This window comes from Sciurus vulgaris (assembly GCF_902686455.1).
Source record: "Sciurus vulgaris genome assembly, chromosome: X".
Classification (NCBI taxonomy): domain Eukaryota; kingdom Metazoa; phylum Chordata; class Mammalia; order Rodentia; family Sciuridae; genus Sciurus; species Sciurus vulgaris.
In genome coordinates this window covers 90,811,569-90,835,989 of record NC_136471.1, presented here as the reverse complement: position 1 = coordinate 90,835,989, position 24,421 = coordinate 90,811,569, and the positions used below count along the sequence as shown (strand labels likewise).

Below are 24,421 nucleotides of genomic sequence, written 5' to 3'. Positions count from 1 at the left end.
GGGATCGAACCCAGGGCCTTGATGCTTACAAGGCAAGCACTCTACCGACTGAGCTATCTCCCCAGCCCCTATAAGCTTCTTGAGAGACAATTACTAAGCAAAAATTTTTTTTCATTCAATTTTGTACTTTTGGTTTGCTTTCCTATCACTTTCATGACAGAAGTCATATATCTTTTCATTTTAGAAGAGTTTTCAATACCTAGCTATTTTAGAGTTCTAGTTACATCAATAAGGGAATTTCACATTGGACTAGAAGAGGTATTGAGAGTAACATATTTCTGTGAGCTAGAAGCTGCAACAGTGATAACAAAGACTGAATTAAAAAACACCAAAATTTTATTCTAATTCCCTAGCCACCAAACAAAACACAAATATATTTTTCTATATCTTATATTTTATGTAAAGAAGAGTTATCACAAGGTAAGTTTATACTAGGCTCTTTTCACAGCCTTGACTAAATAAGAGAGTTTTCTATCTCAATGTTTGTGAAACAAATTCTACAAATTGAATAAAATAAAAATGAAAATGTTTATCAGAAAAAAACACTGAAATGTACTGCCAGTCAACCTAACTTACAATATTAAAGGGTGTCCTTTAGGGTGAAATGAAAGGATGCAAGACAGTAAAAGTCCACATTAAGAAACAAAGCAGGGCTGGGGAGATAGCTCAGTTGGTAGAGTGTTCCCCTTGCAAGCACAAGGCCCTGGGTTCAATCCCCAGCACCGCAAAATTAAAAAAAAAAAAAAAAAAAAAGCACACTGTTAAAGAGAACTATGTAGGTAAACATAAAATTCAGTATAAATTTATTTTGTGTTCAGGACTTTTTTTCTTCTCCCATCTGATTTCAATGATGACTACATAATGCGATAATTATAAAAATGGTGATAGGCTTATAAAATGTATAAACAGGTAATGTGTATAACAATAATAGTACAAAGAAGGTGGGAGGGCACATATACACAAAGAAAAGTTTTGTAATCCATCAAAATTGTTGGACTGGATCAGAACTAGATTGCTTTAAATTAAGAACCTAATTGTAATCCCATATCTGAAGAAAACTGCTAAAAGATAAAAGAAATAACAAAGGAATTTTAAAATTGTACTAAAAATATCTGTTTAACATAAAGGGAGGCAACAACCAAGGAAGAAAGTACCAAAAAAGCTTAGGACATATGGAAAGCAAATAGCAAAATAGCAGGCATAAATCCTATTTTATTTATAATTATATTACATGGAAATGGTTTAAACATCCAGATCAAAAGACAGAATGACAAAATAGATTTAAAAAACAGGACAGGATTTCCATAGTAAACACTCTTTGGATTCAAAGACATAAAAACAGAAAAGAGGGGCTGGGGTTGTGGCTCAGTGGTAGAGCACTCGCCTAGCATGTGTAGGGCATTGAGGTTCGATCCTCAGCACCACATAGAAATAAATACAGTTATTGTGTCCATCTACAACTAAAAAAATATTTAAAAGAAAACATAAAAGAATGGATAAAAAGACCTAGCAGTAAAAAAGATAGCTGGATTTGCTATATTAATATCAGAAATACACACTAATATCAAGAAGACAACAATTATAAATATATGGACATAACAACTGAATTTCTAGGTATATGAAGCAAAAATGGACAGAACTAAAAGGAAAAATTATATAATGGTTGGTGACAACAAAGACCCACTTTCCCCTCTCCTCTCCTTTCATTTCCTCCTTTTTTAGACAGAGTCTAGACAGAATGCTAGGAAAGTGCTCTCCCACTGTACTATATGCCCAGTCCTCCCTCTTCCTTTTTCAAAGACCCTTGTGCTTACATTGGATGCACAAAGATCTTCTTATGTAAAAGTCACTTGATTAACAACTTTCATTCCATCTGCAATCTTAATTCTCCTTTATCATACAATCAAATCCAGTCACAGGTTCCAGGTACTTGAATATGGACACCTCTAAATAGCCATTATTCTTCCCACCACAGGTTCTGTTGAGATTTCACACATGTCCATATGTCTTTACAATGTACTCTCAACCTCAACTTTGACTTGGCATATGTAACCAAAGAAGCCTGACCTGATTAGTTAAATAGCCACTGACCCTCTTTTTTCCAAATTAAAAATATGCGTTTTAGTGGGCTGGGGATATAGCCCAGTTGGTAGAGTGCTTGCCTTGCAAGCACAAGGCCCTGGGTTCAATCCCCAGCACCAGAAAAACAAAAAACAGAAAAAAAATATGTGTTTTACTAATATTCTTATGAATAATAAAAATCTTTTACTTCAGATAAAACATGAGAATATTTTAAAGGTTATCTTTGTAATCAACGAACTCCCCAACAAACTCTAAATGCAAGTCTAGTGTTTCTCATTGACTGGTAACATTTCAAGGAAAATTCTGGAGAACAATATTGGGTTTCTAGTTGTTTGTTTCCCAAATGAAAACATAAAAAAAACCTCAGCAGTTCTCAACATCTGTCAATTATCTTCATCCCTACATGAAAGAATATTTAACACCAAAAATATAGAAAAGAATTTTGGAATAATATGCACTTATTTAAATCATTTTAACCTAATAAAATCCAAACTAAAATTTCATTCCTTTCTATTTTTGCTTATCTTTGACCAGGTTTTTAAAAAAATTACTTTCATGATTGATTTACCTGTTGCAACCAAGGAATTGTCAGCATGTGTCAAGGACTGGGGGCGGCTGCGAAGTTTACTTTTGAAAGATCTTGGTCGACGTGGTGATGCAGGTGGCAAAGGAATCTCTGAAGATTGTGCTTTGCTATCTTTAATTGACCGAAGGCGTTCATAGAGCTCCTGAAGCTCTTTATTCTGCTGGGTTTGAAGATTTACCACCTCCTGAATGTGTCTGAATGCAAATCAAGCAGAAAACATTTTAATGATTCTATACCAATAAAGTAAAGGTTAACAAAGAATTTAGAGTAAGAATGGCAAAATATAAAATATTTTCACTATTTTAGAATTGGAACTGCCTTCTGAATCATAACCTTAAACTAATTAGTCATAAAGAAAAAGATGAACAAATTGACAACAAATGTCTAAAATTTCAATACAGATAAAACAAGATTTAAAAGTTAATAGTTTGATAACATCAACCTTTTCATTGTTTTATGTTGAATGTATAGATAGGAGAAAATATTTGTAATCTTAAGTGGAGTTAATATTCAGAATATATAGAGGTCCTAAACATCAATAAGAAAAAAACCCAAATTGATAGAAAAAAGGGTAATATGAAAAGGTGATTCCAAAGAAGAGGAAATACAAATAACAATAAATATGAGATGATGCACAAACTTGCTATTAATCAAAGGCACAAAATGTAACTGGAAAAAAAATACGTAGTTTGGAAGGCAGGGTCTTGCTATATAGCCCAAGATGGCCCTGAAATTATGATCCTCCTGCCTCAATCTCACAAATGCCTGAGATTATAGGCACATGCCACTGCACCCAGCAAATTAAACATTTTTAATTCATACGATTAATATTTAAAAATTCGTAATATCCAGTCTACTGTTGTTAAGATGTGGGGAAACAGATACTTGCAGATATTTTTGAGTACAAAATGGTATAGCAATATTGATACACAATTTTAACAGTATCACTTTAAAATTTATAACACTTTAAATTAGCAATTACATTTTTACATATTTATCATAAAATAATTTTATAGCTATGTAAAAATACAAAAATGTTTATTTCAGCATTGTTTATATAAGTAGAACTTAAGCCAGGCATAGTAGTGCATGCCTGTCATCCCAGCAATTTGAGAGGCTAAGGCAGGAAGATTACAAGTTCAAGGCCAGTCTCAGCTATGCAAGACCCTGTCTCAAAATAAAAAAAAATTTAAAAAGGGACTAGAAATGTAGCTCAGTGGTAAAGCATCCCTTTTACATTATTAAACAACAAAACAGACTTCAGATAAAACCAAAATACTGCAAAGGAGGGATTTAAAAAAACGGTATACCCATATAGAATAGGATGAAGTCATTAAAAAAAGATATGATGTGCATATGAATATCTACAGGCAACGTTAACTCAAAAACTGTGGAATAATGTGTATGTTATGATCCCACTTTTGTAAAAAGCAAAAACTATATATGCAAATCCACAGAAGAAGAACCAAAAGATATGCCAAATATTTCACAGTACCAAATGAGACTGTGGCATGAGAAATGGAAAACTGTTCATTTACCATTATTTGAATATTTCCAATTTATCACTTGTAATGCAAAAACCCTCAACTACAGTTTATTCAAAATAATTTTGATCTAAAAACTCAGCTTACTATTGTGGGCCTAGAGGATAACAGGCCTTGGAGACATCATCCTGGGGTCTAAAATATTTATGAAAAAACTATAATGCCAAAAGCATACTGAGGACAAAGTAGAATATATTATTTTTTAAGATCCCTTAAAGGGCTTGGTTTCTATGAGGTTATGAGAAGCCATATCTCATATTCAAACTAAAGTACTCATAAGGGGATGAGGTTGTAGCTCATTGGTAGAGTGATCGCCTAGCATGTGTAAGGCACTGGGTTTGAAACCCAGCACTACATAAAAAATAAATAACAGCATTATATCCACCTGCAACTAAAAAAAATTTAAAAATAAAGTACTCATAACCATTATAGTCAGCTGAGAAACTAACGGTTTGAGAATAGTTTAAAATAATCATTAAAAATAGAAATGGAGGGCTGGGAATGTATCTCAGTGGCAGAATGCTTGCCTGGCATATGTTAGGCCTTGGGTTTGACCCCCAGCACCGCAAAACAAAACAAAACAAAAAAACCAGCAATATAGTTCTTATGTCACAAATATTAAACCACTTTAATAACTATTTATTATAAAAATATCAGTGTACCTGTACTGCATAATACGTAATGTATAGTAAAGTAGATATACATAACATGTAGTATTTTTTTTGTGTGTGGTACTAGTGATTAAATATAAGGCTTCACACATCCAAGGCAAGTACTATACCACTGAGCTACATCCCTAGTCTTTTAATTTATTTTATTTCATTTCATTTCTATTCTATTCTATTCTATTCTATTTTATTCTGAGATAGGGTCTTACTATATTGTTCAGGCTGGTCTTAAACTTACAATCTTCCTGCCTGAGACTCCCAAGTCACTGGTATTATAGGCATGCACTACTGTGCCCAGCTCTGTTTATGTATTTTTAACATAGAGCATCAACCTTCCATTGATGAATGTTTAAAACATTCACAAATGTCTTCCAGGTTCCAGTCAGAAACAAAACACAACACAACCACAAAAATTAGTTGAAGAGAAAATGGTATCATAATTATCTCATTGACATGTGAAATTTGAGGTTTGGTATTTTTTTTCCTTTTCTCTTTTAGGCAAGGGCTTAAAAACTGGAAAAATTCCAAGGATTTTAACCAGAGTTAGTTCTTGAAGCACTAAAACACAGTACTCAAGTGAAGCATTAACCAAAATATGTAAGAATCTGGCTAAAATCTAGGTTTTTCCCATACCTCTATTTTTATCTCCCCTCTGATTCTCCCTGCTTTCAAGTTGTTTAAGTTCCAGAGCTGGACAGAAATTCACTAAACCATAAGGAACAATAAAAATTGCTTGATAACCAGGTGTGGTAGTCATACCTATAATCCAAGCAACTCAGGAGGCTGATGCAAGAGGATCCCAAATTTAAGGCTAACCTGGGCAACTTATCAAGAACCTGTCTCAAAATTTAAAAAAATAAAAAATAAAAGGACTGGGGATAGAACTCAAGTGATAGAGAGCCATGGGTTCAATCCCCAGTACTGCCCAATTCCCAAATTTGTTAGCATTGTTTTCAACTTTTCAAAGTAATGGCATGGGGTCATCAATAAGAGGCAAGTAGTTAATTTGAGAATGTATATACAGTGGAAGACTATGAAACTGAAAAAATTGAATAATGTAGAAATAGGTCTAAGATATATAAAATGGTGAAAAAGCAAGATAAGAGAACAGTTTGTATTACAATTTACTATTTGGGGGAGAATGAAGAATAAAATATGCATATATTTGTTCGTGCATACACAGACTAACTCTAGATATACCAGAAACAGGTAATATTTGTTTCAGGAGAAAAATTGTGTAGTGTGGGTACAGTGATAGGAGGGAGACTCATCTGATTAAACCTATTGAATTTTGAACCATATGAATAGAATAAGAATATGGCAACTTTATACTAATTTTTTTAAAAATATAACCTAGTTTAAAAATCTATATGCAAAACAGCACACTACATGACAAAACATTAACACAGTATCATTAGTGAAGGGTGATAACCTCATTCACCAAATAACAAGCTTGACCTTACTTGCCAAATATGTAATTATACAAGAATAATTGTAAAATCTTAATCCAATAGTCCTGATGGATAAATATTTAAAAAGTATTTAAATTTTAAAAAAATTTAAAAGAATTATATTGGTAAATAGGCAATTATAATTAGTCTTCAAATTATGAAAGTATTTTATATGCATGTTAACATTCATAAAGGTCTTACCATTCTTTGTAGTTTTTAATCATAAAAGGATTAGAATCATTGAAATATCACCAGTACTAAATTAGCTACAAATCAAATTGTAAGCTCTATAAAACCCAGGGCAATCAGATTTGTGATGGAACAGTCCTTACTTTTCTCGTAATCTCTGAAGCTCCACTTTCAAGTCTTCATCCTCTATTTCTGACTCATCATCACTGCTCATTGGGGAAGACGGTGAATAGAAGAGTGAACTCTGTGTTTGAGCGTAGGCTCGTTCTTCATGAAGGGGTAAGCCCTGATCACTTTCTGTACCAGTTTTTGCCACTGCCTTTCCATTATCAGCAAGAGCAGCTGAAAAGTCACTATTAGAACTAGGCTGTTTCTCACCAGGCAGTATCTCTCTCTCTTTAAACAACAGTTCAGATCCAGATTGCATGCTACTTTCCAGGGCTGAAGTTTCTTCTAATTCTTTTTCTGGGGTCACTGAAGATACATCAGTCTCACAAGCTGTGCTCAAAGACAGGAAGTTGTCTAATTGTTTAGAAATCCCTTTATCTTCTTTAAAGGTTTCATGAAGAGTTTGTAACTTCTGAGAAGAGTCTGAAGTCTGAGGATTGTACATGGCAGGTTCCACTTCTACCAACTGAGACTTTGCAGTTTCACTAAAGGCCACAGCTTCTTCACTAGACTGATTTGATATTTCCTTGAATGTTGGTCTGTGTTCTAGTCCAAAAGATGTCACTTTCAATGACTGCTGCTGAGGAACTGTAATCACCTGAGATATAAAAAGGTAAAAGTGTCTGACTCCATCTAACTAAAGGGTAAACTATATGAAGAAAATTCAACATCAATACATAGCATAGACAAATGCTATGATGCACATGTACTGCTACTACCAAATTTTGAAAGTCCATCTCTATTCTCCATATCATCTTTTAATTGGGCACCCTGAATAAAAGATAGTCAATTTCATATTATTCAAATAAAATTCCACAATTACAACTGCTGAGATTCTAAAGGGCATGAGATTAAATTTATAAAAAAAGATGACAGGACCAAGCACCAAAATCGAACCATTTATGTGATCCAGTCTAATTACTAAAAAAATCCCCACTTCATTAGACACCTTTACTAACGGCTTCAAAAGGTAAGGGGATATACGTAAGGTGACCAAAAAGTATGATCTAAGGACCAATCTGAAAATGTTGTTTTTGTTTTCTGCAGTGCTAAGGATCAAATTCAGGATCTCATGCATTTGAGGCAAGTGCTCCACCACTGAGCTACATTCACAGCCCTGCTATTACCTTTCATAAGGCCCTTATAGATTAAGGATTCAACCAAAGACACAAACCTGAAACCGACCCCGCTGAAATGATCCATGTATCGCTTTACATCTACTCAAAGCCCTAGTATCAGCTGTGGACTCCCGTGTCAGAGGAATGGGATCAGGAGCAATTGCTGATCTTATATCTTCTGTTTCCACTGTAAGTTTTGTCAAATTGTAAGCAGAAAAGAAAAAAATGTTAAGGCTAAATTTGTTTATGCTATCAAAAATGAAGAAAAGCAGAAAAAGTTTAACTCCTGCTAGACAATTACAAGGTGTTAATGTAATAAGCAAAATTGCTTAAGTCCCTAATTCTAAATCATACATTACAAGATTTATCCCAAGACTTAATATCTATATGAAATGAATAACCAGAAAACCAAATTAATTACTAAAGGAAAAAATAAAATGGCAATGACATTAATGGGATATGTCACATATTATGGGCTACGTGGAAAAAGTGGCAAGATTCATGAATGAACAACGAAAAATAAAAAAACATAAGTAAATGAAAAGTGATGTTACCTAGTCTATGTCCCTGACTGTAAGCACACTACCTTGACGGACTTTTGATCTCTTGAAAAAGCTGGTTGACTGACGTAGCCTGTATGCCCAGCTTTTTAATTTGCGAGTCCAGGATTTCTTGCTAATAGGATTTTTGAGACTAGGACAAGTAAAGCTTAGGCCAAAATATCCACCTCCTGTCTGCAGATGAATGGCTCCACCGCTTGACACAGCAGCAGGATAGGCCTCTGGATCCCCTGGAAGTGAAGCATCTGGGGACATCTCCTGATGGAGACAAAAAAAAAAAAAAATAAGAAAAACCAAAGTAGCAATAATTTAGTTAAGTTGGAGAATATTTTGGTCTATTGCAGTTTCTTATATGGACTAATCGTTAATCATAAATAGGATACTTCCCAGATACTCAGGAGTCCCAAGCAGGAGGACTGCAAATTTAAGGCCAGTCTCAACAATTTGGTGAGATCCTGTCTCGATATAAAAAATAAGAGGTGCTGGGGATGTAGCTCAGTGGCAAAGTACCCCTGGGTTCAGTCCCCAGTAATGGAAAACAATAGGACATTGTATATAATCACATCATGAATACTACATCAGGCTGAATCTGAAGTTCTCAATTTATAGAAATTAATCCTTTCATTTCTTTCTCCATTTTTTTTGGTGGTATTGGGGATAGTGCTCAGGGCCTTGTGCATGCTAGGCAATCATTATACTACTAAACTGCATTTCCAGTTGTTCCCATTTCTTTGAAAATAGCATTCAGACTTCAGATGAATAAAAGAGCAGAATATTAATTTTCCATACCAGGATATTTTTCATCATTATGTAAACTTTGAAAACTGAAAATTAAATTATTCCCTTTGTACATGCCAATTTACTAAAAAGGTTACTGAAATCCCATAATTAAAGACGTGTTTATTTGTGATCACATTATTCAAGAGTTAAAAATACCTGACATACAACATAGAAAAATAAGATATCTAAGGAACTTAGATATACAGAGAAATATCAATGAATCAAGTTTCACAAGCACACAGAAATATACAAAGAAACTCAAAATTACTTTAAATTCATCCTAAAATTTGTTAGCCCATGCTAGTTATAAAATCACTCTCCCTTCTTCTCTTCCAAAAAAAACCCCAGAATTAACTGTTGTATCTAATTGAGTGCTTTAAAAATAAGTTCCCTATAATAATTAATACAAAATTAATACACATAACCACAAGTATTTTGGGAAACATAAGAATGATCACTATAAATCTAGATGATTAAAGGCAAACATAAAAGCACAAAGAATGAGTTAGACACAGTGGCACACACCTGAAATCCTAGTGACTCAGGAGGCTGAGACAGGAGAATCACAAATTCAAGGCCAGCCCCAAAACTTAGTGAGACCCTATCTCAAAATTAAAAATAAAAAGGCTGGAGATATAACTCTGTGATAGAGTACCTCTGGGAGGGTTCAATTTCCAGTACCAAAACCCACAAAAAATGGAATTTAGCATTTGTCTACAGGAAGATATTCTACATGACAGTAAGCATACTGTCTTAGATAAGTATTATTTGCACTTAGGGCAGATTGGAAGTTATTGAAAATGAATCTGAACAATCAGCTTTTATTGTCCAAAGTCCCATTTTGGATTGGTAATAATATTACTTCAATGAGGAGGTGAAATAACTCTCAATATTACAATTTAGACATGTTGTATTGATTCTACTGAAATTATGGATAAGATTTTTAATGTAGAGTAATTGAAAGAAGATGGCCTATTTATTTATTTATCTATTTATTTATTTATTTATTGCAGTGCTGGGGATTTGAACCCAGGGCCTTGTGCTTGCAAGGCAAGCACTATACCAACTGAGCTATCTCCCCAGCCCCACAAGATGGCCTATTTAATACATGTTCTGGCCTCCCTTATCAATCCAAATCCCCAGATAAACAGGAAAAATAGATATAGACCCAAACACATATGACTGAGGGAAGAAAGACAGATCATGCCATATGTAGGAACTACTTCAAAATGCTGCAAACTCCAGTGACATATATGGGTGGCAAGAATGAGCCCTGGCTCACCAAAAGGATAAGTGCTTTGGCTAAAATGCTTACAAAACTCTACAAGATCTATTTGTCTTATCAAAATTATCTCTTAACATCATTCTACTTAAGTGGCCTTCTTTTGCTTCTTTGAACAATTCTCTACTTATCAATGTTATTACTACATACAAGTATTTCTGTGGCCACTGTTTGTAGAGTAATCCTCTAAGCTATCATAACCCTTTATTACAATTACTTTATTTGTTTAGGGGCTGTGAACTCCACAAAAATAGATGTTTTAATTTATTCACTGCTAAAAAGATAATCACTGCATTGAAGAGTGCATTGGTTGGGATACCAAAGAAAAATAGCCACTCAGCTCTGCCCCTTCCCTTCCCACCTCCACAACAAGCAAAAGACAGCAGAACATCTGCCCTCCAAATAACAGTAGAAAAAGGAAATAGTATGTGGTCAAGAGAAAGGTCGTGAGGAGTCACTATCTCAGGGGAGGGTAAACCCTCCTGCCTTTAAAGACTAGCTACTGGGCCATCCTCCAGGTAGCATTAGAGACAAGGGATGATATCCAATGCCAGAAAGGACATCCCATGCTTACCCCACAATTATTGGATAAGGACTAGCATTTGGTGATTATATACAGCATTTATAGACAGATGAACAAGGAATCTTATGGGAGAAAAAGGAAAAATGCATATATAACTAAGGACCACAAAACACTTATGGAAATCCAACACTATAAGAAACACTAAATTGAAACAGAGGAAAAGCCAAGAAAATAACATTAATAACATAGGGTAAAACCTTAATAGATGTGTGAATATACAGTCATGAACTGCATAACATTTAGGTCAAGAATGGACAACATATGTGACAGTAGTGGTCCTTTATAATGGAGATGAGCCTGGTGTGGTAGCTCAGGCTCATAATCCCAGCTACTCTGGAGGCTGAAGCAGGAAGACTATGAGTTCAAGGCCAGCCAGAGAAGCTTAGTGAGACCCTGTCTCAAAACAAACAAAAATCAAATGAACAAAACAAAAACAAACAAGCAAAAGACTCATGTTGAAATTTCATTCCCATTGTGACATACGTGGAGTAGAAAAAGGTAGAAAAAGGTGATTGGGTCATGAGGGCTCTATCCTCTTTGATGGATTAATGGATTAGAGAATTAATGGGTTATGGGAGAGTTGCTTCATTATATAAACAAGTTCTCTCTGACTTGCTCTGTCTCTCCATGTGTGATAACCTTTGCTGTATCATGATCCAGCAGAAAGGTTCTGATCAAATGCTAAGCATCATATAGGCATCTGTATTTTCACTTCTGTGAAACATATGTCTAAATGCTTTGGCTATTCTTTCATTGAGTTGTCTGATTTTTTCTTACTTATTTGTAAACATGATTTATATATCCTACGATTAATTTTTAGTACATTTTCTAAGAAAAAAAAGCTTGGGAGAAAAACACATTAAAAAATAGACCACTATGAAAAAGAAGCCAAGAATAAGAATGATTTCAAGTCTCAAATTCAGGATTGTCAAATGAAAAATTAACTGGGTAAGGCTAAGTAACAAGATATTGTTATCTTGTTACTTAGCCTTACCTTGTTATCAAGATATTGTTATCTGACATATTTTTAAAAACTGAAGTTAAACCTGAGAACATAAAGTTAAAAGAAAACAAAATTAAAAATGAGAACACACTGCTAAGAGATATGGAGGATATCCAGGAGATATCCAGGAGACCAGATATCTATACAATTTCTAAATTGAAGCCAGAAAGACAATAGAGGAAAAAACATAAAACAATAATAAAGTTTACTAGAAATATAAAAGACACTAATCTTCAAACTCAAAAGGCCCTCAAGAGTTATGTACACAAAGAATAGAAAAATGACATACCTAGACATATTGTGATAATCAGAATTCCAAGATAGTTTCATTAAACTTTCTTATCCTGTGTTATACAATTGTCATTAACCACATGTAACTTTCCAAATTTAATTAAAATTAAATTAAATTAAGACTTTAGGCCCTAAGTTACACTAATCACATTTCATGTGCTGAATAGTCATATGTGGTTTAGGGGTTATCATATTGGATAGCACAGACGTAGAACATTTCTGCATAGTAGAAAGTACTATTGTATAGCACTGCTCTAAAAGAAAAATGAGCTACCTACACATGAATGATAATCAAACTAACATGATTCTCATCAGCAACACAGAAGGTTAAAAGACATTAAAACAATGTCTTCTAAATTCTCGGCAGAAAAGATTCCGATCCTACCATCCATACTTAATCAAGTGTGAAGCAAAATTAAGATACATAAGGACACGCAGAAACAAAAACAAAACAAATTAGATATCCATGCAACATATTTGAAAATATTACTCACAGAAGTATTTCAGGGGAAAAAAGAGGAATTTGAGCACAACAGAAACAGTGACAACTAAGTATGATTCAGATGTACCAATGGACACTGAAATAAATAAAATAATCCATTTGACCTTGATGCTTGGGAGAATCTCCTTTGAGCAATAAAATTTAAATGGCAGAGAAAAACATTTCACTTTTTATGGTTCTAGTCATATGTTGTTATCGTATAACACACATGATCATAATATAAATGTGTATTTATTGATTTTCAATTTTTTGGTACTGGGGATTGAATCCAGAGGTGTTCTACCACTGAGCCACATCCCTATCCCTTTTTATTTTTTATCTGAGACACAGTCTCACTAAGTTGATGAGGATGGCCTCGAACTTTTGATCCTTCTCAGCCTTAGCCTCCCGAGGAGCTGGGATTACAGACATGTACCATGGCAACTGGTTTTGATTTTCAATTCTTAGACTCAAACCCTCACCCTTTATAGCAGCAAGCAAATGGATATTATCTAAAATTATTAAATTAAGAAATATGTACATTTTATGTGGATATATACATACATGAAAATTAACAAGTTATTAATGGTGATGACAACAAAATTAGAATCAGGAACTTCAAAGGGTTCAGGGAGTAAGAAGTATTAATACAACAGTGAACTTTTGTTTTAAATGTAGTGCTGTTGATAAAACCCAGGGTCTCACACACACCAAGCAAGAACTCTATGTTGAGCTACATCCCAGTCAACAGTTACTTTAAATTTACAATTTTTTTTTTTTGTGGTACTGGGGATCGAACTCATGGCCTTGTGCTTGCAAGGCAAGCACTCTACCAGCTGAGCTATCTCCCCAGCCCTATGAATGGTTTTTGTGTGTACATATTACTTTTTAAATTTAAAATTACTAGTTTATCAATAAAATTTATTATATCCATTCAATAATTTATTATGCAGTTGTTTTGTTTTGTTTGGTACTGGGGATTGAACCCAGGGGTGCTTAACCCATCCCCATCCCTATTTTATATTTTATTTAGAGACAGGGTCTCACTGAGTTACTTAGGGCATTACTAAATTGCTGAAGCTTGCTTTTATTTTAATGAAAGGAGAGAAATATAATTCCTATATTTTTTTAAAACATTGTTTTTGGATTGATAAAGTTTTATTATGATAAAATAAATATAACATGAAATTCATCTTTTAAACAACTTTAAAGAATATAATTCAGTGGCATTAAGTACATTTACATTATTGCACAACCATCACTATTATCTAATTTCAGAACTGAGACTGGCTTTGAACTCCTGATCCTCTTGCCTCAGCCTCCCAAGCTGCTGGGATTACAGGTGCGTGTCACTGTGCCTGGCTTACTGTGCAGTTAAAATGGTAGAACTATGTGTAAAGACATGTACGCATGTTCATGATTAGTGAGAAAATGCAGGGCAACATATATGTAAAATATCTGTACATAAATATATAAAATAAGTTGCAGACCAATATGACATGGCACAATGTTATATTTCTGAAGAAAATATTATGATATGTATGTAAACACATTTGTGTACACTTAAGAAAAAATAAGGATAAGCACCAAACTACTAGTGGTTATCTCTGTGATTTGAAGGGTTAGAAAAGGGAATCTAGGGCTGGGGGTATGGCTCAGTGCTTTCCTATCTTATGTAAGGCCTTGGGCACAATCACAAATACCACAAAAATAAAATAAAATTGAAACTGAAAAAAGCAACGAAAAAAGGAAAATTAATGTCCCTACATTACACAGGCGAGCACCCCTAATCTGAAAATCTAAAATTTGAAATCCTCAAAAATCTTAAACATTCTGAGCCCCAGCATGATCCCACAAGTAGAAAATTTCACATATGATTTTATATAATGGACTCAATGTTTTTTATACAAAATACTGTACAAAACTGTCAATGGACTCTATATATACTACATATAAAACATAAATGAATTCTGTGTTTAGATTTGGGCCTCATCCCTAAACTATCTCATTAAGCGAATATTCTAAAATTCAAAAAACTCCAAAATCTGAAACACTTTTAAACCCAGGCATTTTGTGTACAGGATACTCAACCCGTATATAAAAAAAAAAAAAAAAAAAAAAAAAAGTATGGGCCTGGCACAGTGGTACACACCTATAATCTCAGTAACTTTGGAGACTGAGGAAGGAGGATCTCAAGTTCAAGGTCAGCCTCAGCAACTTAGGGAGACCCTGTTCCTAAATTTAAAAAAAAAAAAAAATGGCTGGGGATGTAGCTCAGTGGGTTCAGTCTCTAGTACCAGAAAAAACAAATAAGTCACAGGAATATGGATGACTTTTACTTTTTTTTTCAAATAAATTAAACCTCTCAAATCATGATTAGATTAAATTAGGAAGTAGAAATCACAAAGTAAATTCTATCTACTAGAACCATCTTTTTGTTAAGTTTTTGTTCTACCATTAATACAAATATAGACACTGTTTGCAAGTTCCCACTTAATTCACTAGAGGGCTCTCTTACCCATAGTCTACCAGGTCTATTGAGAATTTCTGCACACCTATAGCCTAAGCCATGGCCTTCATAAAACCTGTGTCCTCAAAAATCTCTTTTCAAAACACAGAATTTTAGGAGAGAAGGCATTTCTTTAAAATCATAAGTAAACAAAAAGACCAATACTTACATGTAAACACAATTCGCTGGGTACAGAAGTTATCACATTCAGGTCCCTTTTGAACACTGATATGTTAGCAGGCTGACTTGCAGCCTTATTGGACAGAATCTTAGAGCCCATCTGTTGGAAATTAGGGGATTGTGCAGGGCTATCTTGAATTCCACAGTGACTGATGGCTATGACTTCTGGCATTGGACAGGACAGCGTATCTTCGGCAGAGGAAGAAAACGGAGAGTCTATGCTTTGGGTATCCTTTTGGCTCTCGGGACAGATGCTAGAGATGCTGTGTTCCTGATAGAGCAAGTTTCTTAATTTTTCATCCAGAGTTTTAATTCGGTTGTCTGCAAACTCCATTTTTGGAGGTCTTTCTCCATCTGATTCTAGGATAGTAGTGGGTAAAAGGGTAGTTGGTTCGAGGCCAGGGGTCTGAGTGGGAACGACTGCCTTAGGAGAATTTGCCTCAGTGTTCACTGTGGTTTCTCCTTCTTGGGAAATAAACTCTGCATCCATAGTTGGCTGCTGTACTGGTAAGAACTGAGGCTTTTGATCAGACACAAATGCTGAGGTTGGAACAGCATTACCAGCAATCTGAGTTGATTTTCCAGCATGGGCTACAAGTACATCAGCCTGACTGGCAGCTTGGTGACATGAATATACAGGTATGAACATGCCTGTTTGGCCAGTGAGACCCTCACATTCAACTGGAACTGAAGTGGCAGAATGAGTGGAACTACCAGTAACTGGTGTCATTATCTGCCTGTCATCTTCCACTTGAAAAAGTATAGCTGGCTGCTTGCTTTTTACACTAGCACATTCAGAAATCTTACCATCAACTACATCCTTGTTTTCTGATTTGGAGGTAAAAAGTGCTTGCTGGCATGGATTATTTTCTATAGTGAGCAGTGTGTCCTGTGATATTTCCTTATTACTTTTGTTTCTTGAACCTGGAACATTAACAAAGGAAGAGTTAATTACGTGCTGATGAAATCAAAGTACAGACTAATACACAAGTTCAAAAGAGACAGGAAAAGCAAGGGACAAATGAGAACCCATGTGAGAGAGAATAAGCTTATACATAAGACTCAAAATCACAGAATTCAACCTGGAAAGAAAAAAACAACTTTGCTTTTTTCATAAATGTTAAATAAAAATATTTTAGGTTATATTCTGTCTTCAAAAAAACTTATGAAAATTATTATAAAATACTCAAGAAAATAAGTTAAAATATGGTATATATTTTACATTCATATCCTCCAACTCTGGAAAAACCTGGTAGTGAATGAAAGCTTACTAGGAAGCAGATGTAGCCCGGTGATTGCAGCCATCGAAGGCTGAAGAGGAGGAGACTGAGCTTCACGGTTTCTTATTGTCTGATTGATACAGAATCGCCACCGACCAACTGGAGATGACTGAGGAGCAGATTCATCTGTAGAAAGAATTAGCAAAAAATCAATATGCTAAACAACTGTCAATTTGTTTTCTTTATTGACTTAATAAAACCAGTTTCAAAACTAATTTGTCTTATACCTACATTCCCAATGGTACTAGGATAATTATAATGGTGGTACTTAAATAAATCTATACCATGGTATTAAAATTTACAGAACTGTATACCAAAAGAAAGAAAATTCAATTTTACTATATGATAATATATAAAATAAAGTAAAATAAATCCCTACATCTTGACTCCTACTTTGTAAACTTACTCAAATAAGTCATTCTTACTCAAATAGTCTTTACAACTTTACCCTAGTTTGTCAGTCAGAAACCTGCTCAGATCTCTGCTTACCAGAAAAATAAGATATAAAATAACATCCTAATACAGTCAAAGTAAATGTCAGTATAATGCTATCTGGTTCCATTACTCCTACACCACTTTTTTGTGGTACTGGGGACTGGAAACAAGGGTGCCTTACCAGTGAGCTATATATATCCCCAATCCCTTATTTTATTTATTTTTTTAATTTTGAGAAGGATCTTGCTAAATTGCCAAGGCTGGCCTCCAATTTGCAATACTCTTGCTACAGTCTCTCAAGGAACAGAGATTACAGGTGTGTGCCAGTGCACAGGGCCCACACCTCCCTTTACATTTTCATGCTGTTATAATTGTTTCAGAGGTTCTCATGTATTTATGGCTCTTGTCCCCACTCCCAGATACTCTTATTATACCCATAACTAAGCTGGGCACAGTGGCACACACCTGTAATACAAACAGATCAGGATACTGAGTCAGGAGAATCACAAGTTCAAAGCCAGCCTCAGCAAATTAGCAAGACCCTAAGCAACTCAGTGAAACCCTGTGTCAGAGTTAAAAACAAAAAAGGGCTTCAGGATGTGGCTCAGTGATTAAGCACCCCTGAGTTCAATTGCCAGTATCAAAAAAAAAGGGGGAAAGAAAGGAAGGAGGGAAGGAGGGAAGGAGGGAGGGAGGGGAAAAGAAAGGAAAAGAAAAGAAAACAGAAGAACCCTAGGTTTAATTTTTGGGAATTTATTTGGTACCCAACTTACAAAAATTTATCAGTTTTTAATCAGAGGTATAGAAGTGTATCATTAGTGGATTAAAATCAAGATAAAGAATGACTATGAAAACATGAGGCAAACTTAGAACATAGTGATTTTAGTTAAGAAACTTTCCATGCATCTCATGTCAGAAAAATCAACTGACCAGTTATGTTTCAAACAGGCCATTAAAAGTTATCATACTGTGACTGCTTTTCTGGTAACATACCATGTGACAACTCAGAAATAAACTAATCAGATAAAGAACCAACACTTGGAGGAAATTTGGTGAATGGATTTTTCTCTCTGAAATACAAGTTCCTTCCAAAGTGTGAGAAAATAACAATTTATCAAATTACTTTATTGGCTAATATTTTTCTCAATGAAGGGATCTAAATTAAAGTTCCCAAATGTCTTGTTTCAAAAGCCAAATGGTAAATGTAATTAACTATACTTACTGCTGGTTTGGGTAGAAGCAGAATTTATCTGTACTTGTTCAGATGATCCTGTCTGAATTAAAAATGAATAGATAAATAAAAAGTTCCTGACACGTATTCAAAAAGACCCATTTGCTAAACAATTATTCTTACTTGATTACTGTTAGAATCCAAGGTAACAGAGTCAACTCCAATGACTTTTTCTGCAGAAGAGTGCACATGAAGGATCTCCTGGGCTTGACCTACGATAGCCCTCAATTCTTCCACAAATTTATCCTTCTCATTTTCCAGCACAAAGTTATCTTCAACCTGCCCCACAACAAGTCAGTCTATTCATGAGAATGAATTTAGTTTCTTCAAAATTATGATATTGTATTAATCATGGTTACCATAAAGAAAAACATAAATATTGAGTATCTAAATCCAAGTGTCACAACAGAATAAAGACAATAAAATGCCACATAATACATCCAAGTACTCTTTTTTTGACATCACTGATACTTGTCAGATTGGCACTATTTACCAAAGAGGCCAGTGTTTTAAAAAATATCTATAAACTGGTTGCTATTTAAAGAATGTAACTGAGACAATGTTTAAAACTAAGACGACCAACCTTTTAAATCACAAATCATAAAACTCATCATCTTTGGAGATGGGCTAAGTGTATATGGGAAATATGAAAGTACAGAAATTTCAGAAAATACTATGCTAAGAAAGAGGCAGAACTAACAAAATTAAATTTTAAAATTTTATTTTTGCTTGGCCAGAAAGGCAGAAACAAAAGCATGACGCACTCTTTCTACCACCCTGATCCCACACCTACCCAAAAAGGGGAAAAATACTAACTTAAGCCTACGATTCAAAGAAAATATTTTAAAAACTACATGAAATGAAGATCATAACTTGAACATTTACATGCAAGACGTCAGACCAGTAGTTTGCACATTAGAAATTACCTTGGTAACGTGACAAAATATTGATGCTTAGGCCTCACCTTCAAAGATTCTGATTTAATCAGTAACCCACACAATGAAATTGTTTTTATCAAGTTCACTAGATGATCTCAACATACAGGCAAATTAAAAAAAACATTGATCCACAAAATAATTCTCCTTTTCGGATGAATACACTGAAACCAAATAAGATGCAGTGGCTCATCCCTGAATAAATTATAAAATTAACCATACCTTTTAAAAAGAGATGGCTACAAATAAATAGAAAATAAGAGACAAAGAATGCTGGAGGGAAAATTATTTGTTTTTACTGTACTTACCATATAGTCTGCAATATCCTCTGGTGCATCACCATCAACATCAAATTTGAAGGTGACCATCTTATTGTTGTGTGTTTCTAGCTGGCATTCTACCATGTTGTCTCCAGAGGTTGACACCTAAGCACACATATTTCACCAGTTTAGGAGTCACTGTCTTCACTTCATAAATTGTACACAGACTATCTACATGAGTTCACATATAATAAATGCTGAAAATGATTTACACATTAGGAATCTAAAAACATTACATTTTCCCTTGGTGAAATACTACATAAAGAACCATTCTATGACAAATATAACAGGCTCAAATTACTCAGTAAAATCTCAGTTAGAGTGAAATGCAATGGTGTTCATCCATAATCCCAGCTACTTGGGAGGCTAAGAAAGCAAGACTGCAAGTTTGAGGCCAGCTGAGCAAGTTAGCAAGATTCTGTCTCAAAAAACCTTTCTGGAGCTGAAGAAATAGCTCATTTTGGAGGGTGCTCGCCTAGCATGCACAAGGGCCATGGTTAGAATTCCCTGTGCCTCCGAGGGAAAAAAAAACAACAACTTTCATTTTTTAATTGAAAGGGCTAGAATGTAGCTCAGTGGTAGAGCACTTATCTAGCATGTAAAAGGCCCTGGGTTCAATACCCAGTTATAATAAATAGAAATGTCATCCAGGTAGGAAGAAAATGGAATAAAAATTTTACAAAAAAAGCAAAAAAAAAAAAAAGTTACAGTAGTCACTACAGCTATGTGCAATACAATATCTAAATTAAGTTATTCATTTCCAAAATTCTCTCAATCTAACAACATTTATTAGAAACTTTAAAAATGTTTTTATGTGCATATGCTGGGCCTCACATATGCTAAGCATGTGCTCTACTACTGAGCTATACCCCCAAAACCCAAATTTTCACACTTTTTAAACCACTAGCCTACTTCTAGGTATCTATTTTAAGGAAATAATCAGGAATAGATACAAATATTTATGTTCCAGGATATTTGCTGCAGAGAATGAAGACAATGTTAGTAAAAACAAACCTAAAAGTACCACAACAAAAGGAATGCTAAAATTATATTTGTATATAAGGGTCTATCTAGTGTAGCCATTTAAAATGTTACTGAAAACTTACTTAACAATATAGGAAAATATACATGATATATTAAGTTTTGAAAAAGACTGGATAGTTTGAGGATATAGCTCAGTGGTAGAGTATTGCCAAGCATGCATGAGACCCTGGGCTTGATCCCCAGTGCTGCCAAAAAAAGAGATGGGATATACATTTGTATGTAGGCTTAAGCAACCAACTGATATATATATCATACTGATTAGAGATACCAACTTTGAAGTCTAATCTGGGTTAACATCTGACTTTATCACTTGTTAGTTGAATGAACTTAGCAAATTACTTCTCTTGACATTCTCATTTATTAAGAGTACACTATCACCTATCATATAGAGCATTTAGATTATATGAAAAATTTATGCATAAACTGGGCATGGTGACACATGCCTGTAATCCCAGTGACTAAGGAGGCTGACACAGGAGGATTACAAGTTCAAGACCAGCCTCAGCAACTTGGCGAGGCCCTAAGCAACTTAGTGAGATGCTGTCTCAAAATAAAAATAAAATAAAATAAAGGTCTGGGGATGTGGTTCAATGGTAAAGTACCTCTTTGTTCAATCCCCAGTACAGAAAAAAAAAGTGCATAATATTCAGGGTGCCTACCACAATAGAATTCAATAGTTTTGCTCTGATTACTAGTACTATCACAATCTTTAATGATGTAAAATGTTAAATATACATATAGAATAAAGAAATGAAAACAAACTAAGAACGGTAGCAGAAGCTAGCTCTCAGTGGTAGTTATAAATGATCTATTCTCTGCCTTTTATTTCTCCTTGAAAAATTAACACAAAACATTCTTATCAGAAAATTTTAAATGAAGGAAAAGTCAGTATACAGAATGTTTCATAATATTCTACACTTATCACAATAACATCCCTCCCTGACTCTCCAAGACCTCTATATGCACTCCAACCAAACTATATTCACACACTGACCTGAAGGACAGTAAGTTGAAATTTAGTCCCCTTTTCTGGTCGGGGACAGGAAGCTCTTCTTTGTTTGATCCGATCCTGTTTGCCATTTCCACCTGGGTTATCAGGGTTATTGGTGTTCTCCTTCATAGCTGCCACATCTTGATTCAAGCTAGTAATGAAAAAAAACCCAGTAACTCGTTCCAATCCTGATAGTAAAAGTCTAAAATAACCTTTCAATTATATAGTTTTAAATAATGAGTTTAAAGGAAAATCAATAAACGATATCTTTTAAAAAGATATGATTGCACAATTCAGTGAATATACTAAAAGTTACTGAATTATATATTTTATTAAAGATAAATTATACTGTATGCAAATTATATTTCAATAAAACCATCTTTTGAAGTTATGAAAAATGAGATTATATCATATATAGTCAGCAAAGAAAAAAAAAGAAAAAAACATCGCCAGTGACAGACCTCTGTGAAAACTTTTAAAAGAGAATGTTCTTCATAAATTTTATCTTGTTTGTTTTGGGTTTACTTCATTAACATGCTCAAATAAAACCTCTAAAAATTCTCACTCAAAATAGGAGATAGACCTCAACAGGGGATAGACAGACCAAATGTGAGAGACAGAAATAATGTAGGAGGCAGAATGATAAATGATAACAAATCATATAACAATTGTGGGACACCTGGGGACGTAGCTCAGAAGAGCACTTGCCTAGCATACTAGAGGCACTGAGTTTCATCCCCTGTAGTACTGAAAAAAATTCTGTAAACTAGACATGGTAGCTCGCTCATGTCTATAATCCCAACTACTTGGGAGGATGAAGCAGGAGGATTGTAAATTTAGAGGTCAGTCTGGGCAATTTGGTGAGATTCTATTTCAAAATAAAACATAGAAGGGGCTGGGAATATAGCTTAGTGGTAAAGTGTCCCTGTGTTCAATCCCAAGCGCAATCATTCAATCAATCAATCAATAAATAAAATGATTCAAAGTTTTAGATATTTTGTAGTTGATGGGTAGCTTTCTTTTTGGCAGACTGCCTCAGTCTCCTGAGTCACTAGGATTAGAAGCATGTGCCACTTCACTCAGCTCAATATAACTAATTCTAATTAGTTATATTTTTATAAGTTCAAATCAGTATGAACATGAAAGAGCAGGCTAACTTAGTTTATCTGTATGAAATTTTTAAGATTTTTCTTTAATAAATTTAAAGATATTTGAATATATATCTTCCAATAAATATATCTGAAATTTAAATAAAAGGAACAATAAGCATCAGACAACCTTTTTCAGATATTTTTAGATTAAGTCCTTTTTGCTAAAATGTACTCAAAAAGCATTTGTACAGAGATGCACAAAAATGATAAAAATAATTTCTAATATTTTTTCTATATGAAAAAGAATTTGCATAAATACGAGTGGTAAAAGAAGATGTGTTAATAGTGTTCCTTAGTTTTTTGGCATAGCTGGGTGGTAGGGCACTTGCCTAGAATGCATGAGTCCCTGGATTTAATCCCAGCACCACAAAGAAAACATTTTTAATTAAAAAAAAAAATTCCCCTAGAGTTCTGAAGCACACAGAGAATTAGCAGTAACAAATAACACCTTCAGAAGACAAGAGATATTAATTTTAGCCAGTGGGGCTATACCATTCACCTTCTAAAGTTACCTTAAAAAACATTAGTTTAGGGTTTGGGACAAGATGGCAAAAACTCAACTCTCCCTGCTTGTCCCCAGTAAGAACAGCTAAAAAAATCTGGAAGTAATACAGAAGAAAATCACAGGAGAGCACTGAAGAATGAAGAGATAAAAGAGCTTAGGAACCCTGAAGACTTGAAAAATAAAACAACTCACCATCTCCTAACACTAACACTATGGCAGAAGACAGTTCCGGCACAAAAACAGCCCAAACCCAGTGTCTCCTGATACTGAACCTTACAGCAAAAGACAGTTTAAGTAGACCCTTTTCCTCCCCAATGGCACTGGCAGGAGCTCCACCAGTAAAGTTTGATCTGTACAGTGAACCTAGAGAAATTTGAATCTCCACCCTTTAGCCCCACTGTGGACACCAGTGGTGCCAGGTGAACAAAGCAGACCAGAATAGCAAAACATGAACTCTATTGTCATTAGAACCACAGCCCCTACAAGTAGACCAGGACCAATGCACCTAAACAGGCAGAATGACAGTTAAATAGAAGATTTAAAAGTAGAATCCAAAGTATCCTTACTTAATACCCAAAATGTCCAGGAGACAAAATAACATCCCTTGTCATACCAAAAATCAGGAAAATTGCAACTTGAATCTTTTGCATCAACAAGTGCAAAAACAACAATTTACAAGTGCCAACACCAAGACGAATCAGATATTGAAATTATCTGAGAAGATTTTAAAAACAGTCATCATCAAAATGAAGGTCTGGAGGTGTGGTTCAGTGGGAGAGTGTTTCCCTAGCATGTGTGAGGCCCTGGGTTCAATCCCCAGCATCACACACACACCAAAAGCTTCAGTGAGCAATTATACAAACTCTTGAAGCAAATGAGAAAAATACAAAAGCTCACTGAAGGAGTAGAAGATGTTTAAAAAAAGAAACAAATGGAAATTACAGAACTAAACATACAATTATAGAAATAAAAACTCACTGAATGGATAATGGGCACAATAACCAAATATATAGGTTAAAGAATCTCTGAATGTAAAAACAGAACAATAGAAATT

General features: G+C 34.5%; 1 protein-coding gene across 8 annotated transcripts in view; it reads right to left on the bottom strand.

Moving 5' to 3' along the window:
- The window catches only part of WNK3 (WNK lysine deficient protein kinase 3), a 177,132-nt gene that overhangs the window by 37,306 nt on the left and 115,405 nt on the right, over positions 1 to 24,421 (bottom strand). For 7 of the 8 annotated variants that reach the window (XM_079123746.1, XM_079123749.1, XM_079123744.1 and 4 more), the window contains exons 12-21: positions 21,715 to 21,862; positions 19,665 to 19,781; positions 18,545 to 18,700; positions 18,413 to 18,464; positions 16,747 to 16,881; positions 15,465 to 16,399; positions 8,393 to 8,624; positions 7,863 to 7,993; positions 6,664 to 7,286; positions 2,651 to 2,862 (exon numbers count right to left, since the gene is read on the bottom strand). In XM_079123746.1, the coding sequence (XP_078979872.1) occupies positions 2,651 to 2,862; positions 6,664 to 7,286; positions 7,863 to 7,993; positions 8,393 to 8,624; positions 15,465 to 16,399; positions 16,747 to 16,881; positions 18,413 to 18,464; positions 18,545 to 18,700; positions 19,665 to 19,781; positions 21,715 to 21,862 (2,741 nt within the window). The remainder of the gene's footprint in view (positions 1 to 2,650; positions 2,863 to 6,663; positions 7,287 to 7,862; positions 7,994 to 8,392; positions 8,625 to 15,464; positions 16,400 to 16,746; positions 16,882 to 18,412; positions 18,465 to 18,544; positions 18,701 to 19,664; positions 19,782 to 21,714; positions 21,863 to 24,421) is intronic. The other variant, XM_079123750.1, reaches the window with a different exon arrangement.